General features: G+C 47.8%; 1 protein-coding gene across 1 annotated transcript in view; it reads right to left on the bottom strand.

Moving 5' to 3' along the window:
- Positions 1-11,442, bottom strand: part of LAPTM5 (lysosomal protein transmembrane 5) — a 40,691-nt gene extending 29,249 nt beyond the window's left edge. The window contains exon 1 of the mRNA XM_077837975.1: positions 11,248-11,442. Coding sequence (XP_077694101.1) covers positions 11,248-11,325 — 78 coding nt within the window. The 5' untranslated portion in view covers positions 11,326-11,442. The remainder of the gene's footprint in view (positions 1-11,247) is intronic.
- Between the last annotated feature and the right edge of the window lie 9,163 nt (positions 11,443-20,605).

A 20,605-nucleotide genomic window follows, 5' to 3' on the forward strand; every position in this document is an offset into this window, starting at 1 on the left:
CTTCTCAGAGTATTTTGAGAAAGTAGCCTGAAAAATGATGCGGAAGATGACGGACAGGAATAGCTGTGGTTTGTACTTGTGTTTGCAATGGGTGCATACAGGAAACAACCCTGAAAGTAGCAAACAGAGAAGCGATCAAGCCTAGAGCTGTGTGTCTAACTGAGCAGAAGAAAAATTACTCTTATCTGTAATATGATAGCACCTGGAGACTCCAAACAAGCTCAGGACCCTGTTTTGCTACGCTGTATATAGTCAGAGACGATTCCTGCCCTGAAGAGCTCACAATCTAAATACACCAGGCAAAGAGTGGGAGAAAAGGAGGATTATTGTCTCCACTTTGGAAATGGGGAACGGAGGCTCAAAGAAACTAAGTGGCTTGCCCCAAATCACACAAGAAGCCTGTGACAGAGACAGGAATCGATCTCATATTCCCTAAGTCTCAACTGGTGTGAATGCAAGAAAAACAGGATATATATTTATACGTGGAAGAAAGAATCCTATGTAGATGACACCCATTTGTTTTCTCCTGGTCTATCACATAGATACATCCATCTGTACTGTGCAATATCCCTGAAGTTGTGAGTTCAATCCTTGAAGGGACCATTTAGGGATCTGGGGCAAAAATTGGGGATTGGTCCTGCTTTGAGCAGGGGGTTGGACTAGATGACCTCCTGAGGTCCCTTCCAACCCTGATATTCTATGATTCTATGACGTGCTAACATTACATGCTACTTTTTCTGTGTGGGAACGAACTTTGCAACTTTGTTGGGAGGTGTTTGAGGATGGAAGAGCTGCTCAGAGCTTTCTCTTCCCATGTTGCTGCTGCGAGGTCAATGCCTCAAGTGCTATTGTGGGGAACAGAAGAGGAAATGACTTTTTTAGATTTCTGTGCAACAGAAACTCAAGTGAAACAGTGGATCCGAAGCCACTGAACATTAGGGGAGTTCACTTTTGGTTGCAGAACTGAATTTTGCAAATAGGCTGAACAGTGGGGTCATCAAATCCAAATGGACATGAACTCTAGTTCCCAGTTGGATTCAAAATTGAATCAGGGTCTGGATCTGAACTTCACAAATGCAGGCTCATCACTAATTTCTATAAAAAGGGGGAATTCTGCAGTAAGAGGTCCAGGTTGTCCTCTCATTCCCTATGGCATGAATCAGGAGTAACTGCTGATGTAGCCGAAGGTATATTGGTGTAAAGCCAAGTGTATGTCAGAGGAGAATCGCGTCTTGCTAAACTGGAAGATTAAGAGCTTGTTTCTCATTACTTTAAAGCCCCTTTATGCTGCTAGAATAGAGCTTCATGGAATCCAATGCCAGAAAGGATCCGTTGTGATCATATAGTCTGAGGCTATCCTGGATGATCACAATGGTCCCTTCTGGCTTCGGAATCTATACTCAGCCCCCTTTACCCTGCTCTGGAAGTCTAAAGTGGCCTTAATGCAGCAGTTCTCAAACGTCATTGCACCACGACCCCCTTCTGACAACAAAAATTACTACACGACCCTGGGAGGGGGGACCGAAGCCTGAACCAAAGCCTGATTCCTGCTTCACTGAATGTGTAGGGCAAAGCCAAAGCCTTAGTCCCAGCAGGGAGCCTGTAACCTGAGCCCTGTTACCCTAGGCTGAAGCCCTCAGGCTTTGGCAACAGGCGGTGGGATTTGGGCTTCAGCTTCAGCCCGGATGGTGGGACTCAGACTTCGACTCTGGTCTTGGGCCCCAGCAAATCTAAGCCAGCCCTGGCGACGCCATTAAAATGGGGCCACAACCCACTTTGGGGTCCTGATCCACAGTCTGAGAACTGCTACTTTAATGTAATGAGAATCAAGCCCTTAATCTTTCAGTTTAGTGAGGCATGATTCTCCTATAGCCCAAGCACTGTGATACGTAGCATACCAATGATGTTGAAGCCACCTGCTTTATTCCCTTCTTATTTCCCCCTTGTGGGTTGGTTTGATGGAGATACCACTGCTGGGGGAGGTGGGGAAGTTTTCTGCAAGAGGTGGGTCCTGCATTTGGATCTGCACATGGATAAGGTCATGTTTGCTCTAATGTCTAATGAGCCACAACCCATGCCTACGAGTACCACAGCCATAGGCAGAGACTGAATCTGGGAAACGTAGGCACCAAAAAGCGATGCCACTGCTTCTTGAGCTAAAGAACTTCCCTAAGGGAAAACAAGAGGCAGGTGGTAGGCCTAGCATATTACTGTGCAGCGCATGGTCCAGAACCCACAGCTTTGGGGCACCAGTCACCACAGTGAAGGGTGTTATTGGGGAATCTAGAAAGACAGAGTACCTGTCTCCCGGGCTTGTACTCAGCTGTGTCCTCTATGAGCTCCCACTCTTGCTCATGTTTCCAGCATCCGTGAGTGTTTCTGCATCAGCAATTTCGAGAAGCAGCACAGATGACAAAGCAAGCGGTGAGATTTCACATGGAAAAGCCATAGGGAATAAGGAAGCATCTGTAAGAGAAGCAGCTGAAACCACTGTATAGGTGTGGCTCTGTCACACGGCCTACTCTCACAGCATTGTAACAGCATGTGCATGGGAGGGTCTGAGAGCAGGGGAGCAGCACCTCAGAAAAGCTGGGGAAATATTGGGAAAATTGTTACAAAAATTAAAGAAGAGAAGAAAGAGCCACATGCAGCCTGTGCTGGGGAGGAATCAACAAAGCCCCCGAAGAATAAAGAAATGTCCTATTATGATGGTATCCCTGATAGGCCCCCATGTGTTACATGCTGTGCAAACACATTGTAAGAAACAGTCCCGACCTTAAAGAGCTCACTATTTTGGCCATTGGGATTGGAGACACAGAGAAATTAAGGGTCTTAGCTAAGGAGTCAGTAGTGAAGCAGGGCACTATATCAAGATCACCTCCAGTGGAGACCAGCATGTTAACCGCAAGCCCAACCTTCCGCTCTAGGCCTTGCTTTTCCTTCATTAATTACTCTTGGAGAAAATAAGCCACGAAGACAGCTTGAGAGCTTCCATTTCATATGGACTGGCTTTAGCTTTCAGGGAATGCAAGAGCTTTCACCATGGAGGGCAACTAGAAGCTGGAAGGTTGAATGGATGGAAGCTGGAGATGGGAGCCGTGAATGGGTTCCAGCAGCCAGAGGGACCTTTATCTGGGACCAGGACCTACACTTGAGTTGCATCCCTACTATAGCAGCGGAAGCTACCAGCGAATCTAGATAGAATGCATGTCTGCACATAGTTTTTTCTGTCATGCCCACCTCAGGATGTGCTGGAGGGGACAGTTTCTGGTGGTGGGGATGCAGGTCCAGCAGATAGAAGGGGCGCCAGCAGCAGGAAGTATTCTGGCTGGGCATGGGGATTGGAAGACGGTTTGGAGAGGAAAGGGGAATCAGCAGCTGATGGGAGGGTTGGGGCGCTTTAGAGGGAGGGAGGTTGCTGAAGTGATTTGGTTTTAACATTCAGTTCCTTGGTGCAATTTTAAGGGTGAAGGCTCCCTTGATACTGCCATGGACCTCATCCCTGTCGCATCTGAGTGCCTCAGAACGCCCTCAGGAGGCAGAGCAGTGCTGTTACCCCCACTGTACAGATGGGGAATTGGGGCAGAGAGAGAGAGAGAGTGATTTGCCCACAGGAAATCTGTGCCAGAGCACTGAACTGCACCCACATCTCCAGAGTCCCAGGCTAGCTCCTTAATCATGGGCCCATCCTTCCCTCCTAGACAGAACCTGGGCAATATTTCTTTTCACTAGCCCCAACTTCCCCATCACCCTCACTCTCCCTACACACACACCCTGTTCAGGTGGGTAATGAAAAACCTCCCTCCACAGACTAACATGCAGGGGTCCAAGTGCCAATGAATCCCAGCTGCTGTGCTTGTGCAGTGTGTAGAAAGCGATAGTATGCCTGGCTCGGCTGCTGGTGTCAGATAACTCGAGCCTGTGCTTCCCGGGGGAATTAACACATCTGTGCTTCTTTTTAAAACAAACCATGAATCTCTGTGCTAAGCACCATGGCCTCTGTTCAGCATGTGTTAATCCCGGGCCTGGGCTCTGTCTCACATTCCCTACATCTTCCCATTCATTGGAGAACATCCACGATTTATTTCCACAGTCTGTGGAGAGCTCAGCAATGAGACAAATCTAATTTACAGGAGTACAAGACACTGCCACAAAGCCTCAGCGCTGGTGTTTGATGGTGTTACTATCACCAAGCATCACTGGAATTCATCACGGGGATCCACAGCAATAATTTTTACTGATATTGATTCAGCAAATCATCCAAGTACTGTACCTGCCAGGCTATAAATCCTCTTTCCCTTTTCCCTGTGCCTGGCTGCAGACATACGATGAAAAACGCAGGAAAGAAAAAAAGATCTGCGCTCATATTTTACCTTTTAAAGTGCTGATGCGAGACAGCCTTCTCTGCAATGAGACAGCATTCAGTGTGAAAGAGACACACCGTGACAGAGCTGTCGGTGCAGACAAACTAGGGATGGGATGGGATCACTGCGCTGTGTACTCTTACGTTGTGGATTGATTGGCATCCTATAAGTGACCACAGATAGAGAAATAAATGGATGACCATAGAGAGAAAGATAGACAGACAAGGTGGGGATGGAAATATGTTTTATTGGACCAGCTTTGTTGGTGGAAGGAGTAAGTTTTCGAACTTCACAGAGCTCTTCCTCAGGTCTGGAGAAGGAAAAGATAGATAGCTAGATAGCTAGCTAGATAGCGGGGGTGGATGAGGATAGATAGATAGATAGATAGATAGATAGATAGATAGATAGTGTGACAGGGTCAGGCCAGATGGCTACAGGAGAGTAATCCTATTGGGATTCGGGAAATGGGCGGGCGAAGCCCATCCACTGCTAAAGGATCCCCCCCAGCCTAAGAGGGGGATCCACAGGACCTGGATACCAAATCAATCTGGGGGACAATTAATGAAATAACAGGGACAGGAGTGTGGTCAAAGGGTCAAATGAAGGGAACCGGACAGGGACACCAAGCAGAGAACCCCGGACAGCGCCCACTGCTCCTCAAAGGCATCAAGGGAGTTAGTGGATGCTGCCCAGAGGAACTCTGCCCGGATACGTGAACGGACCGAGGATCGGAAATAGGCCCCACAGTCACAGGAGACTCCATCGGCCAACCTCCTCTCTCTGTATGTGTATACACACACTCCTGTGTGTATAGTTGGTCATTTTAGCTAGGGCCAGGAGGAGGTTGACCAGGAGATCTCGTGACTTTGTGGGGCCACGGATAGAGACTGCGTAAATAAGAAGGCGAGAGGAAAAGTGCAACCAAAAACGTAATAAAATATTTGTGAGGAGCTGGAATAGGGGCTGCAGCCTGGCACACTCCAGATATATGTGTGCCAAGGTTTCCCTCACGCCGCAAAAGGGACAGGTGTCTGGGATAAAGGTGAACCGCACCAAGAACACACCCATGCTCACAGCTCCGTGAAGGAGCCGCCAACTGATATTCCCAGCGGGCCTCGGGACCAAGGTGGAATATAGGCTGCCCCACCGGCTACAGGAGAGTAATAGAAGGCAGATATATTAGCCCCAGGTTAAGTAGGTCCCTTTTTCCTGGGTAAGGTAACAGGGAAGGTTCCAGAACAATCAGGAACCTCCCGGAGACAATTAAGACAGGCTGACACCTGCAGCCAATCAAGAAGCTGCTAGAATCAATTAAAACAGGCTAATTAGGGCACCTGGGTTTTAAAAAGGAGCTCACTTCAGTTTGTGGTGTGCATGTGAGGAGCTGGGAGCAAGAGGCACTAGGAGCTGAGAGTGAGAATGAGGACTGTTGGAGGACTGAGGTGTACAAGCATTATCAGACACCAGGAGGAAGGTCCTGTGGTGAGGATAAAGAAGGTGTTGGGAGGAGGCCATGGGGAAGTAGCGCAGGGAGCTGTAGCTGTCGCACAGCTGTTCCAGGAGGCACTCTAGACAGCTGCATTCCACAGGGCCCTGGGCTGGAACCCGGAGTAGAGGGCAGGCCTGGGTTCCCCCCAAATCCTCCCAACTCCTGGTCAGACACAGGAGGAGTCGACCTGGACTGTGAATTCAGAAAAATGGCCAAGCTGAGGGCTGCCGTGAAGCTCCAAGGCGAGCAAATCCGCCAATAAGCACAAGACCCACCAAGGTAGAGCAGGAACTTTGTCACGATAGATAGATAGATAGATAGATAGATAGATAGATAGATAGATAGATAGATAGATGGGGTGGATGGATGGGGATAGATAGACAGATAGATAGATAGAGGGGTGGATGGATGGGGATAGATAGATAGATAGGTAGATAGATAGATGGATAGATAGATAGAGCGGGTGGATGGGCGGGGAGAGAGAGAGAGAAAGAGGGAAAAGCCACAGAGTTTGTGAAAAAAGAAGTATGCAGGGAGAGGTGCTATTGGAAAAATAAGCATGTTTTCCATACTCTGAATTGGGCAGTTTCTTGTGTCAACCCAGCTTTGCAGGGGGCTGTTCTGTCCCTCATATAAAAGCCAGGCTTCCCACTAGCCATGACAACACGTTTTTTTGTTAGTCACCCTTGAAAATCTGCAGAAAATAAAATTAGAGGAGATGCTTGCAGGCCCAAGCAGCCTAGGTCCAGAGTCTTGCCCATTACCCTGCCTCCGCAATGCACAGGGGCACCCTGACAACTGGTTAACTGGCATACATACGGCAAGACCTGTGGCTTCAGAACCGCAGGCCCCTATGCCCCAGTGGGACAGTCTCAGAATCACAATTCAGTCCCTGCTTCCTGGCACCAAGGAGGAAGTAAACTGTACCAGCTGTTCCCCAGCACAAATGACTTCCTCCTCCACAACAGCTAGCGCAAGGGAGGTGGGAAGTGCCCCCTGCCCACTCCACACCCTGCCCTGCCCACTCCCCATACACCTGGATGGAAGAGAGAGCAGCAGCCCGCCCCATCATGGAGCATCTGATGATGCAGGTGGTCTATGCATGGGAGGGGAGGGAGATTTATTCCCCCTGACTCCCCTGCATGTAGGCAGGAAAAATCCTATTCTGAACCCCACCTCCAGCCAGAGGCCTGGGCAGGCTGCAGCATTGTCAGCGCCCTTGGTCCTTGTATTGGTATCTGGTGAGACGCTCAATTGCTTCACCTCAAGCTTTGTTGAACACTCAGAGCATCAACTATGGAGCTATTCTCTGAAAATAGCTTTTTTCATCATTGAATAACAATCTCTGAGATCAACTGATGAAGAGTCAAAGAGCTTTACAAAGCAGACTTCGACTCCCTCAGGGAACTGATGGCTAGGATCCCCTGGGGAACTAACATGAAGGGGAAAGGAGTCCAGGAGAGCTGGCTGTATTTCAAGGAATCCCTGTTGAGGTTACAGGGACAAACCATCCCGATGAGTCGAAAGAATAGTAAATATGGCAGGCGACCAGCTTGGCTTAATGGTGAAATCCTAGCGGATCTTAAACATAAAAAAGAAGCTTACAAGAAGTGGAAGGTTGGACATATGACCAGGGAAGAGTATAAAAATATTGCTCGGGCATGTAGGAATGATATCAGGAGGGCCAAATCGCACCTGGAGCTGCAGCTAGCAAGAGATGTCAAGAGTAACAAGAAGGGTTTCTTCAGGTATGTTGGCAACAAGAAGAAAGCCAAGGAAAGTGTGGGCCCCTTACTGAATGAGGGAGGCAACCTAGTGACAGAGGATGTGGAAAAAGCTAATGTACTCAATGCTTTTTTTGCCTCTGTCTTCACTAACAAGGTCAGCTCCCAGACTGCTGTGCTGGGCATCACAAAATGGGGAAGAGATGGCCAGCCCTCTGTGGAGATAGAGATGGTTAGGGACTATTTAGAAAAGCTGGACGTGCACAAAAGTCCATGGGGCCGGACAAGTTGCATCCGAGAGTGCTGAAGGAATTGGCGGCTGTGATTGCAGAGCCATTGGCCATTATCTTTGAAAACTCGTTGCGAACGGGGGAAGTCCCAGATGACTGGAAAAAGGCTAATGTAGTGCCAATCTTTAAAAAAGGGAAGAAGGAGGATCCTGGGAACTACAGGCCAGTCAGCCTCACCTCAGTCCCTGGAAAAATCATGGAGCAGGTCCTCAAAGAATCAATCCTGAAGCACTTGCATGAGAGGAAAGTGATCAGGAACAGCCAGCATGGATTCACCAAGGGAAGGTCATGCCTGACTAATCTAATCGCCTTTTATGATGAGATTACTGGTTCTGTGGATGAAGGGAAAGCAGTGGATGTATTGTTTCTTGACTTTAGCAAAGCTTTTGACATGGTCTCCCACAGTATTCTTGTCAGCAAGTTAAGGAAGTATGGGCTGGATGAATGCACTATAAGGTGGGTAGAAAGCTGGCTAGATTGTCGGGCTCAACGGGTAGTGATCAATGGCTCCATGTCTAGTTGGCAGCCGGTGTCAAGTGGAGTGCCCCAAGGGTCGGTCCTGGGGCCGGTTTTGTTCAATATCTTCATAAATGATCTTCATAAATATCTTCATAAATGATCATAAATGAGGATGGTGTAGATTGCACTCTCAGCAAATTTGCGGATGATACTAAACTGGGAGGAGTGGTAGATACGCTGGAGGGGAGGGATAGGATACAGAAGGACCTAGACAAATTGGAGGATTGAGGATGTCGAATAGAGGATTCCCCTCTATTCGACATTGGTGAGGCCTCATCTGGAGTACTGTGTCCAGTTTTGGGCCCCACACTACAAGAAGGATGTGGATAAATTGGAGAGAGTCCAGCGAAGGGCAACAAAAATGATTAGGGGTCTAGAACACATGACTTATGAGGAGAGGCTGAGGGAGCTGGGATTGTTTAGTCTGCAGAAGAGAAGAATGAGGGGGGATTTGATAGCTGCTTTCAACTACCTGAAAGGGGGTTCCAAAGAGGATGGCTCTAGACTGTTCTCAATGGTAGCAGATGACAGAACGAGGAGTAATGGTCTCAAGTTGCAGTGGGGGAGGTTTAGATTGGATATTAGGAAAAACTTTTTCACTATGAGGGTGGTGAAACACTGGAATGCGTTACCTAGGGAGGTGGTAGAATCTCCTTCCTTAGAGGTTTTTAAGGTCAGGCTTGACAAAGCCCTGGCTGGGATGATTTAACTGGGAATTGGTCCTGCTTCGAGCAGGGGGTTGGACTAGATGACCTTCTGGTGTCCCTTCCAACCCTGATATTCTATGATTCTATGAGGTCAGTATCATTATCCCTGCTTTACAGATGGGGAAACTGAGAAACAGTATGGCAAAGTTACTTGCTCAAAGTCACCTAGCAGGCCAGTGGCAGAGCCGGGACTACAAACCAGGTGTCCTGAGTGCCAGGCCAGTACTCCATCCACTAGGCCACGCTGCCTCCCCCAGTATTACATTTTTCCAGGTGACCACAGCGCTGTGCCACAATTACTGTTTTCTGACCACCATCAGGACCACTGATCACATTTTTACAAACAAGCAAATAAATATGGACTTAATTATAATCCTAAAATGTCCCCTGAAATGACCTTGGGCTTGACTGAAATCCCAATGGAATCTTCCCATTGGCTTCAGTTGCATTAGGATAAGACTCTATGTTCACTGACCTGTTGGAAAAGGGGAAAATGTTCACAAAAATTTTGATATCTCCTGAATTCATGGATTATATCAATCTCATCTTTTTCTTTTCTTTTTTTTTAAGCACCCTCATAATAGCGGAGAAAAGCCGAAAAGCGTGATGGGCCTGTACCCTAAAGTCCCAACAACCTGAATGCAAAGAAACTGATGTTTTAAAATCTCAGGATTTTTAAACTAGTCTCAGGGTATTTTGGGGCCTGATGCATCATCTGTGAGCACTTGGCTTTGGCAATGCTGCTACAGAATCCGACAGCTCAATAGGTTGCTTATAACCATCAACGTCACCTTCTATTGATGAGCTTATAACCATCAATAACACACACAACTCCTGTTTGTAGCATGCTTATAAAATTTGTTGCTCACGTATTAACCCTTTATAATCCACCTATAAATGGAATCTTAGTGACTGGGGCAATTCAAGCTTCCACAGTGACTTCCCATTAAATGTGGGCCAAATCTCAGTGGGTGCAATTCAGCATAGTTGCCCTGAAATCAATGGAGTGACACCAATTTACACCAGCTGAACATCTAGCCCTATACTGGGATGACTCCATAGATACACTGTGGACCTGAAAACTGCGGACCTGTGTGTTGCTTTCAAGCTGTGGCTTTGTGCTGGGAGGGGTGACGCAGCTGCAGAGCACTGGGGAGTCTGGCAAGCCAGCCAACCGATGCAGTGCTCGCGGGCGGCGCACCCGTCAGCACCATGGAGGAGTGCTGTTCCGGCATGCTGCACCCTGCCAATGGATGGCGACACCCCCTCTCCGGCAGAGGAACCGGGACACCCACTGCAGCACAACCACCCCACCCCTTCCCAGTGCAACAAGTGGCCTAAAACCCACAGTGTCCCGCTGCCAACCGGGCGACCTCTCGAGGCCCCACTCCTTGGTTGTGCTCAAAAGGTGTGCAGGGCAACTGGAGAGGTGATTTGAAGCCATTTTTGTACTCCCCCAATCCTGGGCTGACTATGCAATGTGTCATAACCTCAGCATAAGTTACATCCACCAGAAAGCTACTCTAACTATGTCACCAAGCAGCACTTACAACAGCAGAGACCCCCCCCAGCCACACCCTATTCCCCCCCCCCTCCCGCACACAGCGCTAATCCTCCCAGGACAGCCACGGCAACTTAACAGAGACATAAGATTCAAAGAGAAACCAACTGAGAACCGGGTACAATGTCTAAAAGCTGTTAGAGAAATTAAAGACATTCACAATTTTACCTAGATACTGTTTATAGCTCCGATCCATACACACACGCATGCCCACACCCCACTATAGATTCCTAACCTTAACTTTTACACAACCCTTTGTATTGTCATCTCACTGTACAATTTGCAACCAATGGATCCGCCTGTCTACACTGAAAGCTTGTAGGATTCACAGCGCCGACTGCAAGTGCAAAGGCTCATACTCGAGCAGTAGAGGAAAAACAGGAAGTGCGGTGAATTTCCATCAGCTCTGGCAGAAGAACCTAGTTCAGAAAACTATCAGCACAGTAGGTTTCTTTTTTCCCCTCTCTTGTCCATTGCTCTTAAATCATAGGCCTCCCCCCACCTCTCAGGAACACAGAAAAGTCAACACTTCGGGAACTGTTTGATTTCCCAGTTTATAGCTTTCCTATCTGTCCTTGTATTTCGTAACTTACCACGTGGTAGATGCCAAGAGTGACTGTTCCAGTCTTAATGTTGAAACAGCAACATTTCGGGGGCGTCTGGGGGGACATTTTTGATCCCTTTCGTCTGTTGTGGAGCTCCAGCTGCTGAATCCGAGGCAGCTGCACTAGAGAGACCAAGCAATGCAATGTAACATCTTGTTGCTCAACTTCCTTCCTGGTCTATAAATGTGTCAAGTCATCTCCAGAGTCACATGAGGTCTCTGAGATTTCCAAATGCAAGAGAAAACAAAATCATGTTGAAAGCAGCTGATGTCTAAATATTGCCTTTAAGTGATTAAATAAGGATTTAGGAGACTAATTTGAGGCCCCCACATTTGCAAACCTTGGCCCAAACTATGAAAATGTCAGCAAATTCCCCTTAAAAGAAAATCTATTATTGCAGGGTCCAGAGTAAAGACAACAACATCAACAACAAAGCATCCATTCCACCAACCCTGCAGGTGCCCAGACATTTTTCATGGAAATCGGAGGAGCATTCACACACATACACAAGTAGCCATCTTGCAAATGATTTATGCATTGTGATCATCCTTGAAAATGTGATTCTCTAAGCCTCACCATGGTAGTTTTGTAATTGACCTAACCCATGTACAGCACAGTGCCCAGTGCTGGGTATATGATAAGTCATCACCCTCTACATGAACCCTACCCTCAGTATGCATGTGCCATAATGGCATGTGGGCTTTAGGGCAATCTTGTGGCTTTGGGCCATGGCTGGCAGAGACGGTGAGAAGGTGATTGTCTATCATCAGCGCAAGAAAAATGGGCCCAATTCATGGCTGCCCTAGGTCACCCTAGGGTTGCCAACTTGGTAATATTTAAAAAACAGAGACTCCAGCAGGAGTGCCGGAACTTCCCTTCCCCGCCTTTTCCCCCCAAAGCCCTGCCCTACCTCTTCCCCTGAGGACCCGCCCCCATCTATGCCTCTTCTCACCTTCACTCTGTCACTCACTGTTTTTCCCCTTCCATCCCCCCACCTGGGTCAGGAGGGACCCATCTGCAGAGCCGGGGCTGGGAGCTGCAGCTTCCCAAAGCAGGTAGGAGGCAGCCCTTGCTAAGTAGGGGCTGGTGTGGATGCTGACTTGGGGCCTTCCCACCTCCCCCGACCTCAGTAACTGGACTTGTGTTTCCGGTCAATAGATCTGACCAGACACTGTCAGGCAGGGCCAATCAGAGGGGGGGCCAGGAGGGCCATTTAGCTTGGGCCTCATGCTCAAAGGGGGCCTCAAATTTAGACACTTGTTAATGTTTTGACATTTGATAAGTTTCGCAACTTGTTTTTATGAGCATCCCTATCGGACCAAAATGTGACACATGCTCTCAGCTTAGAGCTGCAAATTTAAGCAAATAAGAGATGTGATTTGGTAAAAGACATACTTTTTTTGTTAACTGATCTAGATTTTGTCATATTAAAGAGTTAAAATGTTCATAAATATTAATAAAAATATATTGGTTCTGATGACAAAAGATTAGACCGTGATGAATGTGTCCTCTCAGACCAGCTGATTATATAAACAAACCACTACTAGTGGCTGGTGCTGGGTCAAATGAGTGTTGAAAAGTAGAGAATTGTTGCATTTTAGTGTCTTTACAGTTTTACATGTAGTTGACTAAGGAATTATTTATGTGTGAGAATTCGAACTTGGACACTCTGGGGTGTTTCCTAATATTACAATTGCATTGCGTATTTTTGTCAGTTTGCCTGCATCATTGGCTTCAGGTGAACGCACCTTCAATGTGTTGAAGCAGGTAAAGAACTATCACTGTTCCACTATGGGACAAGAGCATTTGAACGGTCTCGCCATGCTTAGTATCAACTGTGACATTGCACGAAAGCTAGATTTTTCCTCAATAATTAGTGCATTTGCACAGAAAAAGGCTAGAAAAGCATTTGTTAACTAAAAAAATATTCAAATTATGTCTCACTCTTTTTTTGGTGCCTTATTTTGTTTTCATGTGTCATCATTTTTTATTTTTGTTACGGCTAGGGACCTCAAAATCTGGAAGCAGCCTGGGCCTCTCTGGACCTTTAAGAGGGCCTGCTGTCAGGTCTTGATCAGACTTTCCGGTTGAAAACCAGGCTCCTGGCCACCCTACCTGCGCCAGAATAATCTGGGTGTAAATCAGCCATATGCCCAGTCCCTTGCCCACAGAAAACACCTCCAGCATGGGGATCTCTGCAGCAGCCAAGGCCTTTCCAGGGCATGTCAGAGGTGCCTGGGGTCTCGGAGGGGACATGGCCAGTGTAGCCCTGCAGAGTGGCCAACTCTCATGGTTTTATTGTCAGTCTCACACTATTTGGTGTTTTTCTCAAACCTCCAGCTCTTGGAGTCATGTGATTTTAGTAGAATCTCCGCTTTCATTTTAAAAACCAAAGAAAGATTCCAGGCTTCTTGGTTGCAGAGCAAAGCTGGAAAACATGACCCAAGTGGGACTTAGCGGAGCAGGAGACAAAGAACCCAACAGTTATCATTATTTTTAAATCTCATTATTTTTAAGCCTATCTCGTTTTGGGGGGCCTTACTTATGAATTTTGAATGGCTGGGGTTGGCAGTCCTGGTCACATGTCCCTGCATTTCCCTGACTCCCACATGGGCTTTGGGCAGACGGGAACAAATTAGGGCAGCCCGCAGGGTCAGGATCGGGGGTGCACTGGGGACCTCACCTACTGTTACATCCGTTAACAATACCCCTTCCTGCTCTGGCTTCGCTCCTCTGGCTGGTTGGGTGGGAAGAGGGCAGGGCCTTGCAGCACGGGCAGTGCCAGACTCCTTCTCTCCTCACACAGTGGGAGCACCAGGAGCAGAGTTGTGCCCAGCCCTCTGTGCAGATGCACGAATGCTGGGGGAAGCTGCCTGCACCCACCCCATGCTTTGCACTCCCAAGCAGAGCTGGGAGCCCTCAAAGCTTGATTTAGCCAGGCTTCATTCATACATACTTTCCCGAAATACAGCGCAGGCGTCGATCGTACCAGAGAGCAAGTGCAGTAAATGGCAGGAACCATTAGTGCGTCAGAGGAGACACGTGAGGAGGTGTGACTTAGCTCCCTTTATAGCCAGCCTATTGGTCTAGGGGATGGTCTTGGCTTCTGGTTCAAATCCTGGGGCAAAAGTGGAGAAGGAAGTGCATGTTAGCCTGTGTGTTATACAGAAGGTCAGATGACATGGCCCCTTCTGGCCTTCAGATCTAAGAATTCTCATGTAGACACCCTTAGCGCTATATACACCCACTTACTGATACATAAGGGTGTCTCATTTCAGCTACGCGTTTGCCCTTAGGTGTCAGTTTAGTACTCAGGAGCTTTATTTCCAGTCCCTGCAGTGCTACAGACTCCTTGGGTGTCCTTGGGGCAGCTCATTTAGTCTCAGGGTGTGTCTATACTGCAATGTAACACCCACAGTTGCCTGGGGCTGACGTTGCAGGGCTACAAAATTGCAATGTAGACCTTTGGGCTCAGGCTGGAACCTGGGCTCTGGGACCCCATGAGGGTGGAGGATCCCAGAGCCCAGGCTCCAGCCCGAATGTCTATACAGCAATTTTATAGCTCCATGAGCCTGAGTCAGCTGACCTGGGCCAGTTCTGGGTGTTTCATTGCAGTGTGGACACACCCTCTCTGACCCACACCCTGAAAGGTGTTGAGGTGCCTAACTCCCATTGGTTACAGTGAGGATCTCTCCTCAGTTCCCAGTCTGTAAAATGTGGGTGATCGAACTTCCCTACCTCACAAGGTGTGGTGAGGATAGGTGCATTACAGGTTGTGAAGTGCTCAGGTACTATGGTAATAGGGGCTATAAAAGTACCATCGGTACAGGGTAAAAGATGTAAATTAAATTAATCTGGGGGCTACATTAATTTTTGCCTTTCTCCATCCAGTTATAAGCTGCTGTTCTTGCTGCACTCATTTGTTCTGGCCCCAGGTGTGTCGCTTCATTTTAGACTCCTTCCTCCAGCTCTTCGGTGTGTAAAATACCCCAACATATAATGCAGAGGGGCCAAACTCTGTAGTGACTTGTGTGATGATCTTTGCTTGCACTTATGCCACGCTGCCACCAGGTGTCTCTGTGCTGTATTGAAAGTTCCAGGAAGGGGAGCTGTGTCTGGCCAGAGACAAAAACAGAGAACTCATTGGGTTTATAGCTTCTCTCTGTTCTCTCCAGTAAATGCCTCTTGCTTAAGAAGTACTGGGGTTCCATATGTATTAGGACAACCTGCACGAGCCCTGCAAGATACGCGTTGGTGGGTGGAGAGGAGTCTAAATAAGGGTGTCAGAATAAGTGTAAAAAGATTCTTGATGCCTGAGAGCGCTGGAAGAAAGTGGAAATTGCACTAACATACACTTTCCCTCTGAATTTAGCTAACTGTAGGGTGACTCCAGCTCTGGGCAGCAGCTCGGTAGAAACCAGCCCTTGCTGGGGTCCTTGGTGGGGAGGAGCAGTCGTCTTTGCGAGGGTTGCCACCTGTCTGGATTTTTCCAGGATCATCCTTTTCTTGAGGTGCCATCCTGGTAAATCTGCCAGGGTGCTCAGTGCATACAGACAGCGGGCAAGTTTTAGGAGCTCAGGATCGTCCCAGATGTGCCCAGTTTTTGTATCTCAGAGGTGGGAACCCTGGTCTCTGCTCCCCAATAGACAGTCTCCCCTTGCTTTGCCTTCTGCCTACATTTCATGACAAAACTCAAACAGGGCCCCACCGCAGCCTGCAGGAATGTGGGCCCATCCAGATGTAAATACCAGCTTCGTTTAGTTCTTCTCCAAGCAGGGCCGGCCCTCGGCACCAGCAAAGGAAATCAGAAGGGGCGGCACGCCGTCCGTTCTCAGGGCGGGGCACGCCTCCCTTGGCGGCACACCGGCCGTTCTCGGGGCGGGGCACGCCTCCCTCGGCGGCACGCCGGCGGCAGCTTTTTCATTTTTTCTTCTTCGGCGGCCGCTTTTCTTTTTGCTTTGCTGCTTGGGGTAGCAAAAAAGGTAGAGCCAGCCCTGTCTCCAAGGCTGTTCACCCATAGACCTCAAAGAGCTTCACAAAGGAACGGGAATATCCCCATTTTACAAATGGAGAAACTGAGGCACGGAAAGGTGACCTGACTTGCACAAGCTCACATCACTGGTCACAAGCTGACTATGGCTGAGCAAATAATGGATTTTTTTGGCTCAGGGGCCATTTCAAACAAAAACTAATTTCCCTCTGCTGATACCCACACCTTCTTGTCAACTTTGAAATGGGCCACCTTGATTGCATTGGCCTCATTAGAACTACAAAAGTGACTTTTCCCTCCCTTGGTATCACCCCTTTTTGTCAACTGTTGAGAATAGGCCACTTCCACCTTAATTGAATTGGCTCGTTAGCATTGACCCCCCCCGCCCCCGCCACTTGGTAAGGCAACTCCCATCTTTTCATGTGCTGTATATTTATACCTGCCTATTGTATTTTTCACTTCATGCATCTGATGAAGTGGGTTTTAGCCCACGAAAGCTTATGCCCAAATAAATTTGTTAGTCTCTAAGGTGCCACAAGGACTCCTCATTGTTTCTACATACAGTGTTTTTTTCGTATTGTGTTACCAGACGTGAAATCCTGGCTCCACTGAAATCAGTTAGGTTTTGTCTAAGTTCCACTGGAAGCTTGGGACCCTTCTTATTTGCTAGGAACCAATTCCCAAGTGACTAATATTCCACAGTAACTAGTGATTTTGGATGCCTCAATTTTTGGGTGTGTGCTCTGTGCTGTCTGAGAATCAGGCCCCTTTAATATGTTTCAATTTGGACCCTTAGAAATTGAGGTCCCTAAAACCACTAGTTACTTTGGAACATTCATAGAAAACAATTTTCATCCATTGACTTTAGGTGGGTTGGCACTATCATTCCCATTTTACAGACAGGGAAACTGAGGCACAAAAAATAAAATGACTTATTCAAGGTCACCCATCAAGCCAGGAGCCAAGTAGGAAATAGAACGTTGTTTATCTGAGGCTCAATGTACTATGGGAAAAAACCGCAGCTACAAAGACTCAGCGATAGATCCATACTAGAACACTAGATCCAAACTCCTTCAGACTGCAGGAAAGTTCTGATCCAGATCCTAACTTTGAGGGTAGGGCCCGACTCTACTAACTTTTAAGATAACAAACCACAAGGCCTGGTAAATTTAAGCCAAGCCACAGTAATGGCTGAAGTGTCTCTGTGGATATATTCTGTGCTTGAGTTTTAAAAAAAAAGCGTTGATCTTATTAAACTTCTTCCATTTAAAAATTAGTTGCAAATGGAGATTTTATGTTTCTTCCCCATTTGAGGCCTTCTGTTTTCTGTCGAGATTCCTTCTCCATGCCTTCCTACAGACCAGTTTCTGGGCCCATATGAATGAAGGTTCAAGAAGATCAAGTAGTTGCTGATCAAATAAAAAGCTTATTCATTATGTGAACCTGGCATCCTTAGGAAAGCATGTTTTCCTTTCGAAACCCCCTTGTCCTTTTAGAGGCAGACAGAGGCCTGCTTGTGTGCTGCACCACGCTCAAACATACTGTAACCAAACTTAGTTCACAACGTGTAAAAACAAATAGAAAGTATGGCCCAGGCTGAGCCAATGGCTTCAAATAGTCCAGCGCTGACTGAAAGCCACTGAATATTTGGACTATGGATCCCGGGAATGGTATTATCCTGAGGGGCCCTTTTCAGTAGTCTGCATTCCGAGGCCTTCAGACATCTGGAGGGACAAACGGAGACATTTTGCTGGAAGATCAGTGCGGTAGGAAGTCAGGGTGCACAGAGGAAACACAACACTGTTTTTGTAGCACTAAGGATATACATTTTGTACTCTCTTTCGGGGCCCTGTTACCTGCTTCTCCCTGGAAGGAATTCAACTCAAGATGAGCTTTCTCAAGCAAAGGATGCTGTTGGACAGAGTTTGAATTAGCAAAGCCTCAGCCCTGAGACAGCGCCTCACCAAATTCTAAACAGATCCAACCCCGCCTTGAAGTCAATGGGAGTCTTTCCCATCAGGCCTTTGGTGAGACCCCCCAAAGGCAGAATTCTTAGGTTAGAGCCTTGACACAAGGAAAGATTAAACCCAATGAACCACATGCTGCTCTCATAGACCAACATCACTGAGTTCAGCGGAGCTCCTCTGGATTCACACCAGTGTAGCTGAGAGTGGAACCGGGGTCAAACCCTGTGAGGAGGCCAGAACTGCAATGTTGCCTTGAGCTTATTTTTTTTCCTGCTTACATTTATATGCATCTTTCACAAATAGTCACATGGCCGCACCACTCTCTGAGGTAAATCCCTGAAGAATGCAGGAGATCTTCTGGCAAGCGTTTAAAGTGTCAGGAGACAAAAGCGAGGCTCACTATCCTGACTTTTCAGATGAGGAAGTAAGGTACAGAGAAATTACACCACGTGCCCCGGGTCACATGAGAAGCCTGGGACTGAGCTAAGAAATGAACCCAAGCCTCTTGAGTCTTAGCTCAGTGACTTAACTGTGCGGCCTCTAGACACCCTTCTTTTAAGAGTCACTCAATTTCCACTTGACCCCAATCATGTTCAGTTCCAGCGCGTGATCCCAGCCAATCAGAAAAGTGTCTTCCATAGTTCCTGACCAGCTTGCTTCACAGCATTGACTGATGTATTTGCATTTAGAGGCAGCCAAATAACAATGTGACAGCAGGACCCAAAGAAGCACCACGGCACTCCAGGAGAGCAATAAATCTCAGTCAGATGCTGGCACTCGGCTCTGCCACTCTAAATTCCATTTGAAGTGAGTCAGGCTCAAGCTTCATCTATTGCTGGGAATTGATGAGGGTTTGGTGAACCAAAAACCGGCAAACGACTCCTGCCTATACAGTCTTTTAATTAGAAAGATAAATGCATTTTCCATTCACGTACAGTGAGCAAGGGCAGCTCGGGAAGATGCAACTGTCCAAAGATTCAGCAGAAATGAGAGGCCCCTGCAGCTATGCAGATACAAATAAGCAACCGTTTTCATGTTCTCTCCACAGGTACTCATACGGAGAGTGGACTAGATGATACATCTGAGGGAAGGGAACAGAAGGAGACTCCGCCGATTGGAAGGCATGAGATGCACTGTCCTAGGGATGGGGTTCCACGACCACCGGTCCCAAGAGAAGGAGGCGGGTGGTGGTGGTTGGGGACTCTCTCCTCAGGGGGACTGAGTCATCTATCTGCCGCCCCGACCGTGAAAACCGAGAAGTCTGCTGCTTGCCAGGAGCTAGGATTCACGATCTGATGGAGAAACTGCCGAGACTCATCAAGCCCTCGGATTGCTACCCCTTCCTGCTCCTCCACGTGGGCACCAATGATACTGCCAAGAATGACCTTGAGAGAATCACTGCAGACTACGTGGCTCTGGGAAGAAGGATAAAGGAGTTTGAGGTGCAAATGGTCTTCTCGTCCAACCTCCCTGTGGAAGGAAAAGGCCTGGGTAGAGACCGTCGAATCATGGAAGTCAACGAATGGCTACGCAGGTGGTGAAGAGAAGGCTTTGGATTCTTTGACCGTGGGATGGTGTTCCAAGAAGGAGGAGTGCTAGGCAGAGACGGGCTCCACCTAATGAAGAGACGGAAGAGCATCTTCGCAAGGAGGCTGGCTAACCTAGTGAAGAGGGCTTTAAACTAGGTTCACCGAGGGAAGGAGACCAAAGCCCTGAGGTAAGTGGGGATGTGGGATACCGGGAGGAAGCACAAGCAGGAGCGTGCGAGAGGGGAGGGCTCATACTGAGAAAGAGGGACAATCAGCGAGTTATCTCAAGTAACTATACACAAATGCAAGAAGCCTGGGAAACTGTAAGTCCTGGCACAGTCAAGGAATTATGAAGTGATTGGAATAACAGAGACTTGGTGGGATAACTCACATGACTGGAGTACTGTCATGGATGGATATAAATTGTTCAGGAAGGACAGGCAGGGCAGAAAAGGTGGGGGAGTTGCATTGTATGTAAGAGAGCAGTATGACTGCTCAGAGCTCTGCTATGAAACTGCAGAAAAACCTGAGTGTCTCTGGATTAAGTTTAGAAGCGTGAGCAACAAGGGTGATGTCATGGTGGGAGTCTGCTATAGACTACCAGACCAGGGGGATGAGGTGGACGAGGCTTTCTTCCGGCAACTAACAGAAGTTACTAGATTGCAGGCCCTGGTTCTCAAGGGAGACTTCAATCACCCTGATATCTGCTGGGAGAGCAATACAGCGGTGCACAGACAATCCAGGAAGTTTTTGGAAAGTGTAGGGGACAATTTCCTGGTGCAAGTGCTGGAGGAACCAACTAGGGACAGAGCTCTTCTTGACCTGCTGCTCACAAACCAGGAAGAATTAGTAGGGGAAGC

The sequence above is a fragment of the Eretmochelys imbricata genome, chromosome 19, assembly GCF_965152235.1.
Source record: "Eretmochelys imbricata isolate rEreImb1 chromosome 19, rEreImb1.hap1, whole genome shotgun sequence".
NCBI lineage: Eukaryota > Metazoa > Chordata > Testudines > Cheloniidae > Eretmochelys > Eretmochelys imbricata.